The 23,659-nt window shown below is 39.8% G+C and overlaps 1 protein-coding gene and 1 long non-coding RNA gene across 3 annotated transcripts in view; one reads left to right on the top strand and one right to left on the bottom strand.

Moving 5' to 3' along the window:
• ITGA2 (integrin subunit alpha 2) overlaps positions 1-23,659 on the top strand; it is a 117,758-nt gene that overhangs the window by 32,719 nt on the left and 61,380 nt on the right. Inside the window, exons 3-7 of one of the 2 annotated variants that reach the window (XM_037022016.2) lie at positions 13,120-13,229; positions 15,943-16,034; positions 18,984-19,098; positions 19,274-19,401; positions 21,793-21,941. In XM_037022016.2, the coding sequence (XP_036877911.2) occupies positions 13,120-13,229; positions 15,943-16,034; positions 18,984-19,098; positions 19,274-19,401; positions 21,793-21,941 (594 nt within the window). The remainder of the gene's footprint in view (positions 1-13,119; positions 13,230-15,942; positions 16,035-18,983; positions 19,099-19,273; positions 19,402-21,792; positions 21,942-23,659) is intronic. The other variant, XM_073236346.1, reaches the window with a different exon arrangement.
• LOC140849429 (uncharacterized) lies at positions 18,984-23,487 on the bottom strand. The gene is made up of 2 exons (XR_012131191.1): positions 22,533-23,487; positions 18,984-19,134 (listed from the first exon to the last, which is right to left on the bottom strand). It is a non-coding gene; the product is annotated as an uncharacterized lncRNA (long non-coding RNA).

Below are 23,659 nucleotides of genomic sequence, written 5' to 3'. Positions count from 1 at the left end.
CCCTCTATACCACTGTGCAGAACTCATTGGAGGTCAGCACACAGTAACTACTTTTTTTTTTTTTTTAATTAAGAGAAAGGAATATTATCAGAAAAGAGTACCTCCATAGCTGATCATCTGACACCCTTCAAGTGATCAACATTAAGGATATTTAAAGCATGCGTTGATCTTTGATTTACCAATAGTTTTATCCTGTTAAGGAGTAATCCCCCTTTTCTTTCTTTCTTTTCTTTTTTTTTTTTTAATTTTTAATCTACACTTACATGAAGAATACTATGTTTACTATGCTCTCCCCTATATCAGGTCCCCCCTAACAACCACATTACGGTTACTGTCCATCAGCTTAGCAAAATGTTGTAGAGTCACTACTTGTCCTCTCTGTGTTGTGCAGCCCACCCTCCCCTTTCTCCCTCCCCCCATGCATGCTAATCTTAATACCCCCCTTCTTCTTCCCCCCCCTCATCCCTCCCTGCCCACCCATCCTCCCCAGTTCCTTTCCCTTTGGTACCTGTTAGTCCATTTTTGGGTTCTGTAATTCTGCTGCTGTTTTGTTCCTTCAGTTTTTCCTTTGTTCCTATACTCCTCAGATGAGTGAAATCATTTGGTATTTCTCTTTCTCTGCTTGGCTTATTTCACTGAGCATAATACTCTCCAGCTCCATCCATGTTGCTGCAAATGGTTGGATTTTTCCACTTCTTATGGCTGAGTAGTATTCCATTGTGTATATGTACCACATCTTCCTTATCCATTCATCTACCGATGGACATTTAGGTTGCTTCCAATTCTTGGCTATTGTAAATAGTGCTGCGATAAACATAGGAGTGCATCTGTCTTTCTCAAACTTGATTGCTGCGTTCTTAGGGTAAATTCCTAGGAGTGGAATTCCTGGGTCAAATGGTAGGTCTGTTTTGAGCATTTTGATGCACCTCCATACTGCTTTCCACAGTGGTTGAACTAATTTACATTCCCACCAGCAGTGTAGGAGGGTTCCCCTTTCTCCACAGCCTCGCCAACATTTGTTGTTGTTTGTCTTTTGGATGGCAGCTATCCTTACTGGTGTGAGGTGATACCTCATTGTAGTTTTAATTTGCATTTCTCTGATAATTAGCGATGTGGAGCATCTTTTCATGTGTCTCTTGGCCATCTGTATTTCTTTTTTGGAGAACTGTCTGTTCAGTTCCTCTGCCCATTTTTTAATTGGGTTATTTGTTTTTTGTTTGTTGAGGCATGTGAGCTCTTTATATATTCTGGACGTCAAGCCTTGATCGGATCTGTCATTTTCAAATATATTCTCCCATACTGTAGGGTTCCTTTTTGTTCTATTGATGGTGTCTTTCGCTGTACAGAAGCTTTTCAGCTTAATGTAGTCCCACTTGCTCATTTTTGCTGTTGTTTTCCTTGCCCGGGGAGATATGTTCAAGAAGAGATCACTCATGTTTATGTCTAAGAGGTTTTTGCCTATGTTTTTTTCCAAAAGTTTAATGGTTTCATGACTTGCATTCAGGTATTTGGTCCATTTTGAGTTTACCTTTGTATATGGGGTTAGATAATGGTCCAGTTTCATTCTCCTACATGTAGCTGTCCAGTTTTGCCAGCACCATCTGTTGAAGAGACTGTCATTTTGCCATTGTATGTCCATGGCTCCTTTATCAAATATTAATTGACCATATATGTTTGGGTTAATTTCTGGGGTCTCTAATCTGTTCCACTGGTCTGTGGTCCTGTTCTTGTGCCAGTACCAAATTGTCTTGATTACTATGGCTTTGTAGTAGAGCTTGAAGTTGGGGAGTGAGATCCCCCCTACTTTATTCTTCTTTTTCAGGATTGCTTTGGCTATTCGGGGTCTTTGGTGTTTCCATATGAATTTTTGAATTATTTGTTCCAATTCATTGAAGAATGTTGCTGGTAATTTGAGAGGGATTGCATCAAATCTGTATATTGCTTTGGGCAGGATGGCCATTTTGACGATATTAATTCTTCCTAGCCATGAGCATGGGATGAGTTTCCATTTATTAGTGTCCCCTTTAATTTCTCTTAAGAGTGACTTGTAGTTTTCAGAGTATAAGTCTTTCACTTCTTTGGTTAGGTTTATTCCTAGGTATTTTATTCTTTTTGATGCAATGGTGAATGGAATTGTTTTCCTGATTTCTCTTTCTATTGATTCGTTGTTAGTGTATAGGAAAGCTACAGATTTCTGTGTGTTAATTTTGTATCCTGCAACTTTGCTGTATTCCGATATCAGTTCTAGTAGTTTTGGAGTGGAGTCTTTAGGGTTTTTTATGTACAGTATCATATCATCTGCAAATAGTGACAGTTTAACTTCTTCTTTACCAATCTGGATTCCTTGTATTTCTTTGTTTTGTCTGATTGCCGTGGCTAGGACCTCCAGTACTATGTTAAATAACAGTGGGGAGAGTGGGCATCCCTGTCTGGTTCCCGATCTCAGTGGAAATGCTTTCAGCTTCTCGCTGTTCAGTATAATGCTGGCTGTGGGTTTATCATATATGGCCTTTATTATGTTGAGGTACTTGCCCTCTATTCCCATTTTGCTGAGAGTTTTTATCATGAATGGATGTTGAATTTTGTCAAATGCTTTTTCAGCATCTATGGAGATGATCATGTGGTTTTTGTCTTTCTTTTTGTTGATGTGGTGGATGATGTTGATGGATTTTCGAATGTTGTACCATCCTTGCATCCCTGGGATGAACCCCACTTGGTCATGGTGTATGATCCTTTTGATATACTGTTGAATTCTGTTTGCTAATATTTTATTGAGTATTTTTGCATCTACATTCATCAGGGATATTGGTCTGTAATTTTCTTTTTTGGTGGGGTCTTTTCCTGGTTTTGGTATTAGGGTGATGTTGGCCTCATAGAATGAGTTTGGGAGTATTCCCTCTTCTTCTATTTTGTGGAACACTTTAAGGAGAATGGGTATTATGTCTTCTCTGTGTGTCTGATAAAATTCTGAGGTAAATCCATCCGGCCCCGGAGTTTTGTTCTTGGGTAGTTTTTTGATTACCGTTTCAATTTCTTTGCTTGTAATTGGTTTGTTTAACTTTTGTGTTTCTTCCTTGGTCAATCTTGGGAGGTTGTATTTTTCTAGGAAGTTGTCCATTTCTTCTAGGTTTTCCAGCTTGTTGGCATATAGGTTTTCATAGTAGTCTTTAATAATTCTTTGTATTTCTGTGGAGTCTGTCGTGATTTTTCCATTCTCATTTCTGATTATGTTGATTTGTGTTGACTCTCTTTTTCTCTTAATAAGTTGGGCTAGAGGCTTATCTATTTTGTTTATTTTCTCAAAGAACCAGCTCTTGGTTTCGTTGATTTTTGCTATTGTTTTATTCTTCTCAATTTTGTTTATTTCTTCTCTGATCTTTATTATGTCCCTCCTTCTGCTGACTTTAGGCCTCCTTTGTTCTTCTTTTTCCAGTTTTAATAATTGTGATGTTAGACTATTCATTTGGGATTGTTCTTCCTTCTTCAAGTGTGCCTGGATTGCTATATACTTTCCTCTTAAGACTGCTTTCGCTGCATCCCACAGAAGTTGGGGCTTAGTGTTGTTGTTGTCATTTGTTTCTATATATTCCTTGATCTCTATTTTGATTTGTTCATTGATCCATTGATTATTTAGTAGCATGTTGTTAAGCCTCCATGTGTTTGTGAGCCTTTTTGTTTTCTTTGTAGAATTTATTTCTACTTTCATACCTTTGTGGTCTGAAAAATTGGTTGGTAGAATTTCAATATTGTGGAATTTACTGAGGCTCTTTTTGTGAGCTAGTATGTGGTCTATTCTGGAGAATGTTCCATGTGCACTTGAGAAGAATGTATATCCTGTTGCTTTTGGATGTAGAGTTCTATAGATGTCTATTAGGTCCATCTGTTCTAGTGTGTTGTTCAGTGCCTGTGTGTCTTTACTTATTTTCTGCCCGGTGGATCTATCCTTTGGGGTGAGTGGTGTGTTGAAGTCTCCTACAATGAATGCATTGCAGTCTATTTCCCTCTTTAGTTCTGTTAGTATTTGCTTCACATATGCTGGTGCTCCTGTATTGGGTGCATATATATTTAGAATGGTTATATCCTCTTGTTGGACTGAGACCTTTATCATTATGTAGTGGCCTTCTTTATCTCTTGTTACTTTCTTTGTTTTGAAGTCTATTTTGTCTGATATTAGTACTGCAACCCCTGCTTTCTTCTCACTGTTGTTTGCCTGAAATATGTTTTTCCATCCCTTGACTTTTAGTCTATGCTTATCTTTGGGTTTGAGGTGAGTTTCTTGTAAGCAGCATATAGATGGGTCTTGCTTTTTTATCCATTCTATAACTCTATGTCTTTTGATTGGTGCATTAAGTCCACTTACATTTAGGGTGACTATTGAGAGATATGTACTTATTGCCATTGCAGGCTTTAGATTCGTGGTTACCAAAGGTTCAAGGTTAGCTTCTTTAGTATCTTACTGCCTAACTTAGCTCGCTTATTGAGCTGTTATATACACTGTCTGGAGATTCTTTTCTTCTCTCCCTTCTTATTCCTCCTCCTCCATTCTTCATATGTTGTGTTTTTTGTTCTGTGCTCTTTTTAGGGGTGCTCCCATCTAGAGTAGTCCCTGTAGGATGCCCTGTAGAGGTAGTTTGTGAGAAGCAAATTCCCTCAGCTTTTGCTTGTCTGGGAATTGTTTAATCCCGCCATCATATTTAAATGATAGTCTTGCTGGATACAGTATCCTTGGTTCAAGGCCCTTCTGTTTCATTGCATTAAGTATATCATGCCATTCTCTTCTGGCCTGTAGGGTTTCTGTTGAGAAGTCTGATGTTAGCCTGATTGGTTTTCCTTTATAGGTGACCTTTTTCTCTCTAGCTGCCTTTAAAACTCTTTCCTTGTCCTTGATCCTTGCCATTTTAATTACTATGTGTCTTGGTGTTGTCCTCCTTGGATCCTTTCTGTTGGGGGTTCTGTATAATTCCATGGTCTGTTCGATTATTTCCTCCCCCAGTTTCGGGAAGTTTTCAGCAATTATTTCTTCAAAGACACTTTCTATCCCTTTTCCTCTTTCTTCCTCTTCTGGTATCCCTATAATACGAATGTTATTCCTTTTGTATTGGTCACATATTTCTCTTAGTGTTGTTTCATTCCTGGAGATCCTTTTATCTCTCTCTATGTCAGCTTCTATACGTTCCTGTTCTCTGGCTTCTATTCCTTCAATGGCCTCTTGCATCTTATCCATTCTGCTTATAAATCCTTCCAGGGATTGTTTCACTTCTGTGATCTCTTTCCTGACATCTGTGATCTCCTTCCGGACTTCATCCCACTGCTCTTGCATTTTCCTCTGCATCTCATCCCACTGCTCTTGCATTTTTCTCTGCATCTCATCCCATTGCTCTTGCATTTTTCTCTGCATCTCTGTCAGCATGTTCATGATTTTTATTTTGAATTCTTTTTCAGGAGGACTAGTTAGGTCTGTCTCCCTCTCAGGTGTTGTCTCTGTGATCTTTGTCTGCCTGTAGTTTTGCCTTTTCATGGTGATAGAGATAGTTTGCAGAGCTGGTACAAGTGACCGCTGGAAGAGCTTCCCTTCTTGTTGGTTTGTAGCCTTTTCCTGGGAGAATAGCGACCTCTAGTTGCTTGTGCTGGGCAGCTGTGCACAGACAGGGCTTCTGCTTCCTGCCCAGTTGCTTTGGGGTTTATCTCCGCTGTTGCTGTGGGCTTGGCCTGGCTGGGGCTGTTCCTCCTAAATGGTGGAGCCCCGTTGGAGGGGGAGCGGCCAGGAGGCTATTTATCTCCGTAAGGGGTCTCTGTGCTCCCTGCTGCCCAGGGGGTTAGAGTGCCCAGAGATCCCCAGATTCCCTGCCTCTGGTCTAAGTGACCAGTCCTGCCCCTTTAAGACTTCCAAAAAGCACTCTCCAAACCAAAACAACAACAGCAACAATGAGAGAGGGAACAGAAAGAAAGAAAAAAAAAAAAAAAAAAAGGAAAAAACAAGCGATTTTTTTTTCTTTTTTTTGTCCTCAGGTGCCGGTCCCAGGCACCCACTTACTGGTCCTGCTGCCCTGTCTCCCTAGCACCAGGGTCCCTGTCCTTTCAAGGCTTCCAAAAAGCACCCACCCACCGGTCCCGCAGGGAAGGAACGCTCGATATTCTTTGTCCTCAGGCGCCGGTCCCAGGCACCCACTCACCAGTCCCGCCACCCTGCCTCCCTAGCACTGGGGTCCCTGTCCCTTTAAGGCTTCCAAAAAGCGCTCGCCAAAAAGAGAAAAAAAAAAGGGGGAAAACGCGCGATTTCCTCTGTCCTCAGGCACCGGTCTCAGGCACCCGCTTGCCGGTCCTGCAGGGAGAAACGCGGGATATTCTTTGTCCTCAGGCGCCGGTCCCAGGCACCTGCTCACCGGTCCCGCCACCCTGCCTCCCTAGCAACGGGGGCCCGTCCCTTTAAGGCTTCCAAAAAGCGCTCGCCAAAAAAAAAAACCGCTCCGGTTTCTTTCCACCCGCCGGGAGCCGGGGGGAGGGGCGCTCGGGTCCCGCCGGGCCAGGGCTTGTATCTTACCCCCTTCGCAAGGCGCTGGGTTCTTGCAGGTGTGGATGTGGTCTGGATGTTGTCCTGTGTCCTGTGGTCTCTATTTTAGGAAGATTTTTCTTTGTTATATTTTCATAGCTCTATGTGTTTTTGGGAGGAGATTTCCACTGCTCTACTCACGCCGCCATCCTGGCTCCGCCCTGCTTTTCTAATTTTTGTCATTGATAAAACAACAGTGTGCCCAAGCACCTACTTGAGTGTCTCATGAGCTTTGGTTTATAAAAATGTGGTGGTTCTTAAAATCCCTTCTTTCCCCACTAAGGCCCATGAATGTGGAATTTATATCATTACAAGGCTTTAAACTGAATATTTTAGCTTTTGACTTTAACTTCAGGAGAACTGCATGTTGGGTGAGTGATCTCACCCAATGCACTGGATCAGTGCATCGATCCCACATACAGTCATAAAAGATGAGTGTGTATGTGTGTTTGTAGGTATATACACACATTTGTGTTCAATGTGGGGGAAGGAAGAAGCAAATCAGAGCAGGGCATATTTAAAGTGTCCTTTCTACTACAGGTATTTTTTATAAGAAATAACACCAAGCACTAAAACATTGAGCTATAAAGATTATTTTAACCTAGTAGAAAAACAGATTCTGTTTTTATTGATTCATTTGCTTCTAGTGCAAAAGCTAATTTCCAGGGTTTTCCTGAAACCATAGGCTTAAGATGTTTTATCAGTAATGAGGTTGGTGGACTCTCCCTCATGGAACTGAAAGACCTTGAGGGTTTAGCCACCCCACTATTTAAGGAGGCAGTCTAGCAGCCAGAGGAGTCCGAGGCAGCTCAATGAGGCTTATGTACTAAAATTGCCTTTCTTCATATGCCAAAGAGCCTTAACTATTAAATTTATAATAGCAGGGTTTCCTGGCCAAGAGCTAAACCTGAGCTCTTTTCACCTGTCTTTCTCCTTCCTGGGCAAAATATCCCCTTGAATGTCTGATAGGCATCTCAAACTTAAAATTCCTCATCCTGAGCTCCTGAGCTCCCCTTGTCTCCAAATCTCCTTCTTTTGATAGTATCTCCCTTACCTGATCACTGGCAACTTGTTTCCTTTTCCTTTTCGTTTCTCAGTGAAAAACCTTGTATCATCCTTGACTTTTTCTTTTGTATTCAAAAACTAATCTCTGGAGAAATCCTGTGGACCCTACCTTCAAAATCAAAAAGAAAACCTCTTCCCTCTGCCAGCCCTTCACCTGTTGCCTGAACTGCCACAGTGCCTCTGAAGGGCTTCACTCACACTGCCTTAGCACCAGTGCGATCATTGTCAACAGAGAAGCCCTCAAAATACGTCTAAAATATGGCAGATCACTGCACTACTTTGCTCAAAACCCTCCAGTGGCTTTCTCACCACACCTAGAGAGCCAAGGTTTTGAAATTTCATGAAATCTCCATGAGCTGGGCCCTTTACCCATCTGACCTGTCTTCTACCACTTCCCCCCACCCACACATTCTGGTCCCGTCAAAGGGCTTTCACACCTGCTGTTCCCACAGTTTGGGCTACTTTTTTTATCAGTCTTATAGTTCACTCCTTTAATGCCTTCATGTCTTTGCTTAAATGTCACATTCTCAGTGAGACCTTTTCTGACCATGCTAATAAAGATCACAACACCCTCCCCACACTCCAAACTCTATCCCGCTCATTTTTGCCACAAAGCAGTGATCGCCATCACCAGGTCCCCTTACTAAATTTATTGTCTGCTTTTTCTCACAGAATATAAGCTCCACAAGACCAGAAACTTCTGACTTACTTACTGATGTATCCCTGGTGCCGGAATTGAGCCTGGCACATAGTAGTTCTGGCCACCATGTAAACACAGCCTCACAGGGTATATACTGCACAAGGCCAGGGACACCATTCACACGCGAAAGGTACCCCCTGGAGCTGTACAAAATATCAGCTCCATAGGGTCTCAATAAACATTTGTTGAATCAAGTAAAGCATGTTTTGCCCTACTCTTTAAAGTACACCTTGGTTGATAATCTCTATGAAAAATCACCACTTTAGTATTATTAGCATTATTTAGTATTTAGCATTAAAGGAACACTTGGAGAGGTTAGAGACAGACTAAAGGAAGATATTTATAACAGCCCCTGGATTGTGGGTTTTAAACTACCTATACCACCATAAATACTGCTTACTCACTAAACAAAGTATTTTGAATTCCCCTGGAGGTAGACAAATTGGCTGTGTTTTGGAATGCCACATAATCTCTGTTTTCCCACAAGATAATTGAACAGTGTTATTTTAAGTAGTATTGGAAGAATTTCCAGTTTCACTGTAGGAAAAGAGAAGTATATATGTTGGGGTTTTGTTTTGTTTTAAGAATCAGCACACAAAACTGTTAACGCAGCTCTTCCATCCAGTCATGATTAAGTTAAATCCATACCTTCAATGCAGCTTTGCCGCACGTTGGCCGGGCTTACCCACTAACCCACCCTGTTCACCACCTATGTAACAGTCTCTCCTGGTGTGTTTCTTCCTGCTATGGCTGATTATGTAAAATTGTATGGATAAATATACCAGTCTCCCTCATCTCCCTGTCTGGTTCATTGGAGAAGGTCACAGTTCTCTGAGAGTAGCCACTGGCGATGTCATAGCCTTTCCTTATAAGGACACGTTGTCAGGAACTGGGATTTCACCCAGGCCTTTCTGCGGAAGTGAGGAGTGTCCACTGGAAACATTGCCAATGAAGCGGATGGTGACGGTCTCTGAAAAGTTCTCTGTAGTCGCTAGCATGACCTGCAGGCTACTTATGAATGTGGTGTACGATACTCAAAGAATGAGTCATAAGTGATGAGGACACCCTTCTTGTTCCTCACCAGTCACCAAATGGTCTGTTTCTCCACTGTTTTCAGTTGTTTTGTGTTAAGAGTTTCAAATGGCACAATACTGCTAGAGATTTGTATGTACTCTTTGAAAGAATTTCATGTACTTTCGCATCCTTAGAAGCACGGTGTGCGGAGGCCTGCCTCTCTGTCTCACCAGAGGAGGAGGGCCCAGCTCTCACGGTGGCAGGGGGGTGTTGGGACCCTGCCTGCGTGTGAGGTGAGCATATCCTGAATTCGTTGATGAGGTTGAAAGAGGGGACAGGGAGAGTGTCCAGAGAGACAGCAAGTAGACTGCTGAGCTTTCTCACTGAGAAAACAGGTAGCTAGTGGTGCTTTACCGCTGGAGTCTCTGAGGAACAAAAAGATTAAAGCAAACGCTTAACTTATGTTCTTCAGGGTGGTTCTCTTGGGCTACGGTGAGGATGGATGGAGAATGTGTACAGTAGAAGTCACTGAAATGACCATATTTAGTAATACCCGGACATACCCTGTTCTTACCTGCAGTGTAAAGAGTACAGGCTGGACCCCACAGTGTGGAAGTGCTCTTACAAGGTGACCTTGGCTGGTGTACCTCTGGTCTGCAGCCTCACAGCCACACCCCCAGCACACTCGGTGCAGCCTGACCCTCAGTTCCCAGTTTCTACTCCTTGATGCTTCTGGAACCCAGCCCATTAATTCAGATAGTTTTCCCAATCTGGGCCCTAGGCCAGGACTTCTTGCAGCTGAGAATCAGTTATACTCATCTCTCATGAGCTCTGTGAGCAGGACTAAGTTGCTCATTTCTTTGTGTCTTCTAGTTCCATCTGTAAAGTGGAGGTAAAATAACCTCAGCCTTGTTTTGCTCATTAAATTAGATAATGTTTGGAAGGCCTCATACATAGCACCAGCTGCTGTAAGATTTGATTTAATTGTAGGAATTCCCAGCATGCCAAGGGGCAGAGCCACACTTGCTAGTATAGTGTCTTGCTGGAAGGTGCTATTTGGTTCTACAAAGATCCCACAGTCAGCTTTTGTTTATAAACGAACAACCAAACAAGTTTGATGCATAGTAGGTATGTGGAGACTGAAACCGAATCAGGAACACCTGACAGAATGGTTAAGCGTACAGTGCTTTCCTCTCAGCTGGGTTGAGTGTTTTCACCTCTTTTTTTAACTCTATCTTGGACAAAAAGAAATGTTCCTCAATAAGAACAAAATAAAAAATTTTCTACTTAACTTTCCCTCAACCAAGAGAGTTCTCTTAAATGAGAGTGTGGAATCATCCATTCATTTGTTTGTGCATTTGTTTTTTCATTCATCAATTAGCTTAATAGTTCTACAAACACAAGGCCTGGTCCTTATGGATGTTTCCTCTCTAGTGGGGGGATTGGTCAGTAGGCAAGCAGCTACAGGTAATGAGAGAAAAACTGGGACGAGGAAAGGTCAGAGGCTATGCAAGTACTCAGGAAAGCCACCTTGTCTAGATTCGGAAGAGCCAGGGGATGTCCTGGAGGAAGTGGTATCTAATGGGAGATGTGACTAATGAGTAGAACTTCACCAAGAAGGGACAGCATGGTGAAGGTTTAGAAGCTAGAGGGACTCTGACTTAGTGGAGAAGCTGAGTTAAATGTGACTGAAAAATAGAATTTTGGGAAGATACATGGAAAGAAACAAGGTTGGAGAGGTAAACAAGAGCCAGATTGTCTCTTTATTTCTTGCTAACATTTAAAGATGTATCCTGTTCATAAAAATCAGAGGTAGTGCTATGTAGACCCACTATGGAATAGGTGGAATAAAACCAAGGATGTACATAGACAGAAAAAAACAAGCAATTTTCTTTATAAGTTTCCCAGTTCCTCTGACTGTCATGAATTTGAGGCATATCAGATATGTTCAAGCATGCATTCTAAATCCTACTACTGATTCTCTCTGGCAATTAAAGCAAATATTGAGGCTTACTAATATCCAGCATTAAGATTTTTGTCTTTTTTCAAAAAAACCTTGTATGTGTGGTATTGTAATCCTATCTGTATGTTATATATATATAGATATATATGTATTTTTTTGGTATCATTAATATACAATTACATGAAGAACATTATGTTTACTAGGCTCCCCCCTTCACCAAGTCCCCCCACAAACCCCATTACAGTCACTGTCCATCAGTGTAGTAAGATGCTGCAGAATCTCTACTTGCCTTCTCTGTGTTGTACTATAGATTATATTTTAATAGATAAATTATGCTAAGTTATCTGCTCATAAGAAGGCAAAAATTTTTCAACTCCAATCTGAATCAAAGTTAGCTGAATTAAAGTATTATAGAATGCTCTATAAAAGATTTGAGAGTAATTCTGTAAGACGAATAAGGGGAAAAGCTTATAACTGAACCATTAACTGTCCTTTAAAAAAATCCCTATTTTCTTCTTTCCATGGTTGTTCATGCTGTCCCTTTTGCTAAGAATGTTGACGACTACCTTCCTCTTCAATATCCATTTTTGCATCCTTTGACCATTATAACGTCTGTTCCAGAGGGGAGCTTACTCATATTTCCATTCATTTGTATTGTTATTGTTTTACTTGTCATGTAGTTTAAACAGTTTAACTATATCTAGCATATGGCAGCATGCTTTTTGTATCCACCATGGCACTTAGCGTGGGGCACATGTGGTTTAATGGATAAAATATTATACAGAAGGCTTATGAAATAATTTAAGTTTCATCAATAGGTAATTTACTCCTTCCCAATTTTGACAAGGAAAAAACATTGAATCAAATGTGCTTCCTAAGTAAGGGATGCTGCTGAGTAATTAACCTGCTATAGTTTCTATTCTTCTGTGTCCAGAAATGTCAGGTAAAGTCATAGTCTCTAGTTGGAGAAGCTCTCTAGGAAGTGAAACTAACCACCCGGAGGATGTTAGTTGGAGAAACTCTCTAGGAAGTGAAACTAACCACAGGGAGGGTGTGAGCACCAGTCTCTGATGTTATACAGGACATCCTGTATAAAGAGAGCCCCATAGGGTATCTGTTCTGTATTTTTGTTAAGGATCCCCTTATAGAGACAATGAACATAAAGCCACTTAGACAACTCATCCCTAAGTAAGTTAACATATGAAAGTGCTTAGGGCATGGAAAGGACTCAACAAATGTTAGTTACTGCTTTTGGTTTTGATATTGTTTCATTCATTAGAACTATGCTGATCAGTAGAGCATCCAGTAGATACATGCAGCTACTGAGCACTTGAGATGTTATTTGTCCATGTTGATATGTACTCTAAGTATAAAATATGTACAAAATTTCAAAGACAGTATGGAAAAAGAATACTCATTAATAGGCCATTCATACTTTTTATATTGATTGCATGCATTTTGGATATGTAGATGAAAGAAAATATATGACTTAAGTTATTTTCACCTCTAGCCTGTTATTTTATTAATATGGCTACTAGAAAATTTAAAATTACATATGTGGCCTGCATTATATTTCTACTGGACAGCACCATTTTAGAGAAACCTCCCAGGATGTGGTGGCAAGACCGCTGTACTGCAGATATTCATCAGGATCTTGATCAGCTACTAGGAAAGGAAAAAGAGCTGCTACAGCTGAACAAATATGAACTGTTCACTTAACAAAACTTGGAATTAAATGTAGAGTTTCTTCACTGTTTTGTGGTCAGTTTTTATCTGTAAGAAACTATAGCTAATACTTTCAAATGAAAAAAGTATTTCTATTTTTAGGTTGCTGGTTGGTTCACCTTGGAGTGGCTTTCCTGAGAACCGAATGGGAGATGTGTATAAATGTCCTATTGATCTATCCACTGCTACATGCAAAAAGCTGAATTTGGAAAGTAAGTGGTAATTAGCAATATGATTTTTCTATAAATAAAAAAATCTCCTTTGTTAAATACACAACTGAGAAACAACAAAACCAATTATAGCACTGTCTTGAAGAACTATAGACAGGTTTTCTTTTGGCCTTCATCACTTTGGTCATAAGGGGTCCAGTTGTACCCAAATTTCCAACAGTTTGAAGACCAGATTTAATACAAATGTGTGCTGAACATGCTGCCTCTTGGACCATCTACGCCCAGAGTGTGGACAAGTTTTCATCAGTGTTTAAGATTATTTTGCAGATTACTTGCAGAAATCTGAGACTGTCCGTATCTCTTTTTCTTCAGAAACAAATCATTAAGTATAGAATCGTCAGTACTACAGCTGCATTTAGAGGTGCTGAGAAACATGCTGATTATGTCTAAATGGTGGCATCCTAGTAAAAAAGTCACAATTTGGAAATATTTATAACTGTTTGGAATTGCTGTTTATCCATATTCCAGAGAAGACCTTTAGGTACGATAAGAGTAGCTTCACGTCCTCTGCTTTCTATTAATGCAAAAAAGTTTACAAAAGGTGCAAGACTAGGAAGCTGAACAAGTCATATTTCCATGCAATATTTCCCAATGCAGGTAAAAAATTACTCAATATGATGACAATGAGCATCATTCCAAAAAGCTTGCACTGGGCAGTCATGGGGTTGTGAAGAATTAAAGCATGAATTAGGAAATTATAGTGTCATGTACATCAAGGGAAAGAAGAGATTAAAAAAACAGTGATTAAGAATGAGAAACAAAAGTAGGAGTGCTTCTTATGCAGCTCTGTGTATCTAATTTCTGGCATGAAGTAGAGGCTCAATAAACATACTTTCAGTGAAATGGAAGGGAGTATCGGGTCTCAAATGCTGCGGAGGTTGAAGGGTATGAGGACTGAGTACAGATCACTGGCTTATTTAAGGAGGTGTGGGTGATCGAGATCAGTGCTCTCTGACATATGAACACTCCCCATATATATATATATATAAAACACACACATAGACATATATGATATATGTACACACATAATACATATACACACACATATATGACAAATACATACATATCAATAAAATTTCCTAAAGTAATAACGGTATGTACATTAAGGATGAGTGCTCAGAAGTTTTATTATATGACATGTAATATATCATATCACCTCTACTTTTGAACATTCAACCCAACCCTAATATATGTAGTTTATTTTTTTTAATTATATATATGTACTGGCATATAATCTTCCTAAATAAAAATAAGCTTAAAAGAATAAAAACACACAGAAGTTCTATTATTTTCTTTTCTCTCCTCCATCAGATCATATTTTGTAACTTTCTTGCCTACAGTATAAACCCACTAGTGGTGAAAGGAGAAAATAAATTACAAAGAATTTATGAGCAGGTGGTAGTGAGCAAATACAAAGAGTGAAAGTAAACCTCCGTTTCCAGAAGTTGAAGTGAAGGAGTTTTGGGGACATAGTTTGATGGGGTAGCAGGGTTAAGACAAGATTGTTCTAATTAAAAGGAGAAGATCCTCTCTGTAGGGAGAGTGGGAAGAGGCAATAAAAGGCAGTGACTGTTAGTTAAGAATGGAGTTAACTGGGTGGAATTAACACCACTGGTCCTTGGGAAAATGAGTCTCAGAAAGAATGCTCCCTTCTCTAAGGCACAAAGGAAAGAAAGAACAAGTATTATTTTACATGGCTAGTCATGATTTCCTTTTAAAATTCACTCACTATTGCTTTGACCCAGATTCTGCTGTATGGCATTCTTTGATAACACTTTAAGAGTTACGAGAACAGCGTTTAGGCAAAGGTAAGAGAAGCTTCACGTCTGCTCTGCAGTAGACAAGTTATTCACAGAGAGTGATGGGGCCCAGGTTGAGTTTGGAGACTTAAGAAGAAGGGTAGAGTATTTAAATGGTCACCCTGGGACCTGGAGGATAAATGAAAGTGGCAGTCTTGGCTTGGCAGAGAATAGAGAGCATGAGAAATTATAATGCTGAGGAGAATTGCAATGTCCCGTAGCTCAAGAATGAGTACAGTGGATGATGCTCTAGTTCAGTGGAGAAGGAGAGCTGTATTTAGTATTTTACATGGCTAGTCATGATTTCCTTTTAAAATTCACTCACTATTGCCTTGATTCAGATTCTACTGTATGGCATTCTTTGATAACACTCTAAGGATATTTTTTTCTGATTCAGAATAAAGCATTAGATAGAGCCTTCATGACCTTTGAAAGAGTGGGGATGGCAAACTGGAACCAAATGGTGTCCTCACATAGGTTTTGTTTTGTTTCGCCAGTCCCTTGTTTTTAAAAAAATTAAATTATTATTTAAGTCATGCCTTCTCCAGACTCCACATCTGAATATCTTACATTCTGCCACCTCTGATTGGCTACTGAAGTGAGCTACCGGATCACTGAAGGTGTCTCATTTCCCCGTGTTAGTTTATGTAACTTGAGCACCTGCATGCCTGACCTTAAATTCAATGCTACATATAAACATGAGTGTGTGGTTTTTTTTTTTTAAGAACTTCCAATTAATGGTGAAGATGTAGTCACTTTTTTTTTTTTTTTTAGGAGAGCAAGGCAGAGGCTTTTATTTAGAGAGAAAGTGAGAGGACAGGACTCCTGGCTCAAGCCAGGAGGGGACAAGAGAGTCCCAGTGTAGTCACTTTTTAACATCTTTTTCCCTTTGAAAGCTGCCACAAGCATTCCCAATGTTACCCAAATGAAAACCACCATGAGCCTTGGCCTGACACTCACAAGGAACTTGGGAACCGGAGGATTTCTTGTGAGTATTTACTTTTCAAATCCCATTCCTTTCATGAAAGTGTGAAGTCAGTGTTTTCTCACCATCCCTCCTATCAAATCAGGTCTTGGTGTTTAAATGTTAGAGTTTGCTTTTGGATCAATCATGCTGTGTGGGTGTCCGAGGCAAAGGAACAATCTGTTTATATTTAGACTTCTTAAAGTGTACAGCGAGCTCCTTGCCACAGGATGTCTTGGAAAGGGGAACAAAAGGAATACCATTGTTGGTAACGGTGGAATTCCAGGTCTCCTTTCTCCTTCCTGTAGACACATTCACGATGGGTACTGCTAATTCAGAAAGCAGGTTTCAAAGCTAAAACAGTATTTTTGTTTTTGATCATGTGCTCTAATGTCTGGCTCAGAGCATGGCTTGGTCCCTCATCTTCGTTCATGTTAGTGTTTTACTCTCACTTAGTTTCTAGGAGGCTGTGAAAAGATATCACAAATCAGTGAAATACAATGCCTTACTTAACAAGTGGTCTGGGGACTGTTAATTGGGTAATAACTTGCATATGCAAATATGCTTTTAAGTCATATAAAAAACTAGAAGAAATGGAAATTTTCTGAAAGGGATAAGTTTCCAAGCTTAGAACTAACAGAAGAAATAACATAGGAAATTGTTGAAAAGATTTGGCTATATAAAAAATGAAAATCATCTCACACCAAAAAAAACTTTTAAAGGCAAATAAGAACCCAATCTTATTTGACGCATATAGGTGTATCTTACTTGTACTGCCCTGTTAACATAGTCTTAGAAAACTTAATTTAACTTTACGTTAATTATATCTATTCCATTGGCATGCCATCTTAAAAAGCCAGTGTGTATAATTGTGTTATTCAAAAAAATGTAATCAATTTTGAGCAATGTTATTCTATTTTTACTAGCAGATATTACTTTTCAGACTTTGGTACAACTCAGTAAATCAGGTATTGCTTATAATAAAATGTTACATCAAGGCGTAAATGAATATTGCAGTGAATCTTTATGGTTTACAAGTTCCCAAAGTCTTTATAGCAGGGTTGCTTTCATCTTTTTTTGTTTGCCTATTTGTTTTTAGGTAGAATAAATTCAGAAAGAGGAATATATTGAGATATAGGGATTATAGAATTTACCTCAAAAATTGTAATCTGTAATGTCAGATAAAGTAAAATAAAATCAAAAGAGACTTTGAGAGATTAACAATCGTTGTAGCAAGCAAGGGGAAGGGGAGAGACAGAGTAAGAAGGAGGTGGAAAAGAAAGAAGGAAGAAGAAAGCCAGAGTTTCCTTTACAGACCTAAAAGGTCAAAATCTTAAGATACTCTTAAGGATTATATGGGAAAGACTGACAAATCATCACATTTTTTGAAACTTCATAAATTCTGGGCATAAAGCAGGAATGTAGTTTTGGCATTAAGAATTGGCATATTCTAATTTCAACTTCTTAATTCTGTTTTCCATTGCTTTTGAAACAAAAAAAATTTCTTGAATACTTCATGAGTTATTTTTCAAGGTGATAAAAGCAAAAAGAACTTGGGGATGAAGATATAGGAATCAATAATTGTATCTCTTATTTGGTAAACTAATCAAGGGTATTGCTCATGACTTCCCCCTAATAAACTGGCAAAATGAACCAGGTTTTGGGAGAAAAAAACTGTGGCTTGTTCACTGAGCATGAAGTATGACTTCTCCTTTGAGCTACTAACAATTAAACTGGGTCAAATAAGTTCCCTTTTGTTCTTCCAATTGTTTTTTATAAGTCCATGCTTTTCAGTTCAGTTTTAATAATTGATTCATGGCTTTACATAATGTTAAATCTTGTAGATGATTTTTAAGATCTTGACTAGGCTTCTCTTTCCAATTTTTCTCTTTTTACATTCTAATGATGTTAATATTATTTAATGTTTCCCATGTGGCTTAATCAGGATTTAATCAGGAGTTGTTGGCATTCAAGGGCCGCTGACAAGGAGAGATTGGGGACTGGGTTAATGGAAATACTACACCCTGGAGTATGTATGCAGCACAAGGGCAAGGAGACAGGTTCCAGCTTGGATGATTGAAGGTTTGAGGGAGTAGAAATATGGGGTACTGAAGTCCTCAAAGAAATACTTCATAGCACAGTTAAAAAGTGGCAGTTCATGAACTGCATTTGTGTTTGTTTAGCACACAGTGTGGGTTTTTTCAACTGAATTTTCACACAAAGTTTGCCTTCTCTGACTCTTGAAAATCTAGGAGATATGGTAACCCAAGGTAGTTTCACCCCAGTCAGTGGGCAGGAGCTGCCGCAGTGTGTGCAGCATGGCTCTGCATCCCCGTGCTGTCCTGTGTGGCCAGGCGCACTCTGCTAGTTTCCTGCCTGGCCTTTGGGGCCCTGGGGGTTCATGGTTTCTGCTGAAGAGTGTAAATGGAAGAGAGAGGATGGAGGCCTTTGTTCAAGAATAGCAATGATAATGATGCTGGCTAACAATTATATACTATTTGCTATTTACCCAATACTCTTCTAAGTGTTTATATCTGTAGATGCACTTAAGCTTCACGAAGATAGTGAGTTTGAGTTGCCTCTTTGCTGATGAAGCCCCTCCGTCCCAGGTAGTGAAGAGACAGAATATCAACTTTGCACGTACTTTTCTTCTGGGTGTTCTCTGGAAGGAAAGCACCCCTTTTCTCTGGCTTGGCGGGTCACCAGTGTGCCCCTTCCCTGACACCCTCCCCTGACATCCCTGGGCACCTTCTCCCTGGAGACCAGCCCGTGGGCACAGTGCATGCCCACCTCCCTCACTGCATTTGTTCCACTGCCCTTTCCTGCAAAGACATTTTTGACTGGATCGTTTCAGCAGTTGACAATTCCTAGAGTCTTGTGAAAGAATAGAAATGGTTTCTGATTTTCACAAAAGGAGAGGTTAGAGGACTAACATTTTCCATGTGTTTTGTCACGGTTCTCGTTTCTCTGAAGACATGTGGTCCCCTGTGGGCACAGCAGTGCGGAAATCAGTATTACACCACGGGTGTTTGTTCTGACGTCAGTCCCGATTTTCAGCTCTTGGCCAGCTTTTCACCTGCCGTGCAGAGTAAGTTGTGACAGTGCCGAGGGTCTGAGCAACACCCTACATGACAGGAGGGGGAGCAGTTTATCAACAAGTGCCACCCTAGCCCTCAACGCCACTTTGGTTTAAGTCTCATTCTCATTATTGTGAAGTTTGAATCACCTATGGAACTCTGTTTCTCTCATCTTTTCCCACATAGCCTGCCCTTCCCTCATAGATGTTGTGGTTGTGTGTGATGAATCAAACAGTATTTATCCCTGGGATGCAGTAAAGAATTTCTTGGAAAAATTTGTACAAGGCCTGGATATAGGCCCCACAAAGACACAGGTATGGATACCAATAATACACACGCTAACCCATGGCTTTCTTCCTGAGAAGATACTGTCAGATATGAGGTCTTAACTTTCCATATGCAGGTTTCTCAACTCCTTGTATCAAATACACTTAATGGCAATGTAGAATGTTAATTGAAACTTGTACTACATTGACTTATTCTAGGACTTTACCCAATGCTAGTCTTTGTGTTTAGATTTCTTATCTGACACAGGCGTGGATGTGGGACATAGCATTTTGATTCTCTTTAGTTGCTTATTTTTATTCTCCTCTAACTCATAGATTATCAATACATTTTATAATCCAGTACATGTCTTTTCTTTATGCTAACTTGGACTAATAATGAATTTCTCTTGTTTATTCCTTGCAAGTAAAACAGTTATCCTTAAATTCTGGGCTTTTTGTAAATAAGTCCCAAGACAGCATAATTCTACCATTCATTATTTTATAGTCATTTGTCATATTCTAACCTTCTATTTTTACATAGGACACGTGTTTTCAATAATCTTGCATAGCTGTCTCTGAAGGAGTCTAACCTGCTTTTCTATGTTCTTGAGGTGGGCAACCAAAACTCACTCAAGAGCAGAAGCTTCATGCCTCTATAAAACTGAACAGCATTTATTTTAAAAGTTCTGAACCTCTTTCTTTCTTATTGGATGTGCCATTTCATGGGTCATTCTGGTTGTAGCATCATGCTGATCCGGTGTGAACAGGGACCGGTTCACAGATTTACTAGGTACATTCTTGGGCTGCGTCTGATGGTCCAGAGTCAAACATCTAGTAATAGTAATTGTCCTTTAAATGCTCTGCAGTTATCTGTAGTGAAATTTGCTTTCCTGCTTTCTTTTTTTTTATAAGAGAATTATAAAATGTTCTCCCCCTTGACATTGCTTTTCAATACCAAGAAGACATTAAGGTCTGCAGAAACTTTGCATGTTTCACTGTGGGCTTTTACCCGAAATTTCTGTTAAATAAGACTTTGTATAATCCTGGTTTCCACAGAGCATCACTGTTAAGGCCCATTTTAAGAGAAGTTTTCCGGGGGATCTGCTTATTTTTTTCATCTCTAAATGGATAGCCTTCATAACTTGACTTATTTTATTTAATAGTCTCCTGTATGGAATCCATGGCCTTCCTCTTCTTGTCTTCCTGTCCCAATGTATCTTCTTCATCTCTAGAGGTGGTCTTACTTAGTCTCTTTTCTTACAATCTAAATTTTGCCTAACTGTAAGTTCTGACGCACCACATTTCTTTACATCTTCTATCCAGCCTTCCCCTTTCTCCCATAGAAGTTCTGGGGCTCCGTCATGGGAGTCACTACCATCTTCCTCTCAGATTGGACTTTGAAATCCCTACAGTTATTTTTGATCCTTTCCCCTTTCTCAAGTCTTACATCCTATCCTAAAAGAGAGGTCCAGCAATACCATTTTTTTTACCATCTTCCCAGTGCCTAGTTAACTGCCATCCTAGCAAAAGTAGCTGATTGAATTCAGAAATCCAGCCTTTGGCCCTTCCACCTTCCTTATAGACTACCTCTACTTCAGAGAGCCTTGGGCCGCTGATCTCTCATTGCCACTTCCTGTTCTGGAGGCCCCTACTCCTAGGCTTAGAGAATGATGTCAGTGCCGAGAGTAAGGATGTTAGCAGAAGTGTTTGGACTTGCTAAGCTAGAGGATTAGGATCTGTGCACAGATGTCTTGTTCAGAAGTTGTTCTGTCTCTCAGGGCTCTCAAATAAGACTCTCCATACTGGCATTTTCTTTGAAAGCCAGAAACTTCCTGCCCACATACACATATAGCAGCTTTTCTTCAGAGATGCTAAAGTCTGTGATTAAAGGAAATCGAGCACAAAAAATACATCCAGATTGATTGTGTTGATGAGAACAGTGGTTTTCCCTGTATTCAACTCCAATTCTTTATTTTATAATTATCCTCAAATAATGAGATGTTATCTTCCATCTATGACTGGTTATAATTGTTTATATGGTTATGTCCATTGTTAATTAGAAAACTTATTTATATAAATTTAATTTTCTGTTAATAATTTATTCTAGTATTTATCCATATTGAAATATTATACAGCCATGCTTAAAATGTGTATTACTAGCTAGTCTATAACTATTTGATTATACTTAAAAATCTATAACTATTACTCTTGAGAACCTAATTATGCATGATGGCACACCATCTTGCCTATCCACAGTACTGTTTCTTGTCACTGACAGAGCCTCTGACAAAGAAGAAATAAGTATTCTTAAGAACAAAGTTAGAACTGACTCCCTTAAGCTACCAGCCCAGTCCAAGTGAGCTTTTGATTTTGGTTATAATGGTTACATTGAAATCGAACTTAATGACAGCCCCTTACTAAACTTATGCTCTCTTAAAGGTGGGGTTAATTCAATATGGCAATAATCCACGAGTTGTGTTTAACCTGAATACTTTTAAAACCAAAGCTGAAATGATTGAAGCAACATCTAAGACATTCCAGTATGGTGGCGATCTCACAAACACATTCAAAGCAATTCAATATGCAAGGTAAGTTATGATGCTACTAAGCCAATATTTTGGTAGAGTGCTTGTAAGTAAGAAGAAAGGAAAGAAAAGGCAAAGAAAAATAATGTACCTGATAACACACTTAAATCAGAAATAATGAAGAAAAGTTCCAACATTCTGTAACTGGAACACTTTGAGAAGGCAGTGAGGAATTAAATTTAAAAATCTTCGATTTCTGAGACTTCTATAAAAATATGACTTGACTTTTTAAATTTTTTATGAAGTAAATGAAGACGTTAGGGTAAATAGGAATTCAAGCAGTCTGCAATTGTTCATATTGGTCAAGGCCACAGACAACTTAAGCTAATGGAGCTCTTCATGCAAATTGATCAGGGCCAGAGAATCTTAAATGCTACTGACTGAAGAGTGAGCTGAATGGGTCTATTTTGGTTTTCACAATCTGAGGCCTGTGAATTTTACAACCACACAGCACTTTCCTAATCCTTAGCTCAGTTTTTCTATTTTCTCAGCATTGCTGACTTTCATCTTCACTCTCTTTTTAATCATACTGTCTTTACAAAAATGCTAAACACTCTCCTATTGTTATAAAATAAATGAGAACAATAAGCTCACCTTCCTTTAAACCTGCTTCCTCCTCTTTCATCTTGTGCATGCCCTCCTTCCACTACCGTAATTCCAGGAAAGCAGTGTCTATGCCTGGTCTTTCCACATCCTTGAAATGTGGCTCTGCCACCAGATAAATGTAGCCCTCCTAATCAATCACTCAGCAACCCCCTGGTCTGCCTCAAGCCCCATCTTCTGTAACTTCCCTGAACATTTGATAATGATGAGCGTGCATTGCTATTCCTGCCCCAGTTCCCATGACATCACAAAGTTCTGGAATCCCTGCCAACTCTTTGTCAACAACTCTGCCTCTTCACTGACTCCTTTTTGCATTTTTTTCTTCACTAAACAGAGCCCTTTTTTTTAATAGCTGTTTGCTCTCAGGCATGGTATCCACTCTCATGGCATCAGCATCAGCCTCGGGTGGGTCACCCCATGGCTGTGTTGTCGACCCTGAGCCCTCCCAAAGTTCACACGGGTATGGCTGATGCTGTATCTTTACTTGGAGTGTTGACTCACTTATCAAATTCAATATGCCCTGAACTGGCTTTATTCTCCTCCCGGCCTTTTCTCATTACTTTGCCATTTAGAGTCACGCTATACTGCCTTTTCTCCAGTCATGCAGAGTAAGAACTTGATTGTTTTCTTTATTCTTTCTTCTCCTCCTTGGATCACACATCTGGTTAGTCACCACATCCTGTCATTTCTGTTTCTCAACTTCCTATCACATCTGCCCTTCCTTTTTTGGGGGTATATATTCTAGTTGCTACTTCTGTCAACTGGTGACTCTCCCGTTAGGTCCCAAAAGCAGATTCCCTATAAGACAAGATATGATTGGTTTGGTTAATCTTTACCAGCCTATTAAGTTGTCTTTTGGGCCACACCATCTCATGAGCTGCTTGCTGGCTAGTCAGTAGGTGAGTTGCCATTAGGGGAAGTGCCCTTCCTGATCTAGTAAACTAGACTTAGTGACAGGAAATAGCCTACTGGGAGTGAGGAACTGCAGAGGGCCTGTGTTTTCCACAGGGAATACGGCTGTGGCATTTTTCCCTGGAAGGAGGCTGGGGACCTGGCAACCTTTTTTCTCAAAGAGAGTAGCCACCATCTCTTAAGATGGAACTTGTATGGCTTTCATC

This window comes from Manis javanica, chromosome 1 (assembly GCF_040802235.1).
Source record: "Manis javanica isolate MJ-LG chromosome 1, MJ_LKY, whole genome shotgun sequence".
NCBI lineage: Eukaryota > Metazoa > Chordata > Mammalia > Pholidota > Manidae > Manis > Manis javanica.
The sequence above is the reverse complement of the archived record's forward strand: the minus strand, read 5'-3'. Positions and strand labels throughout refer to the sequence as shown.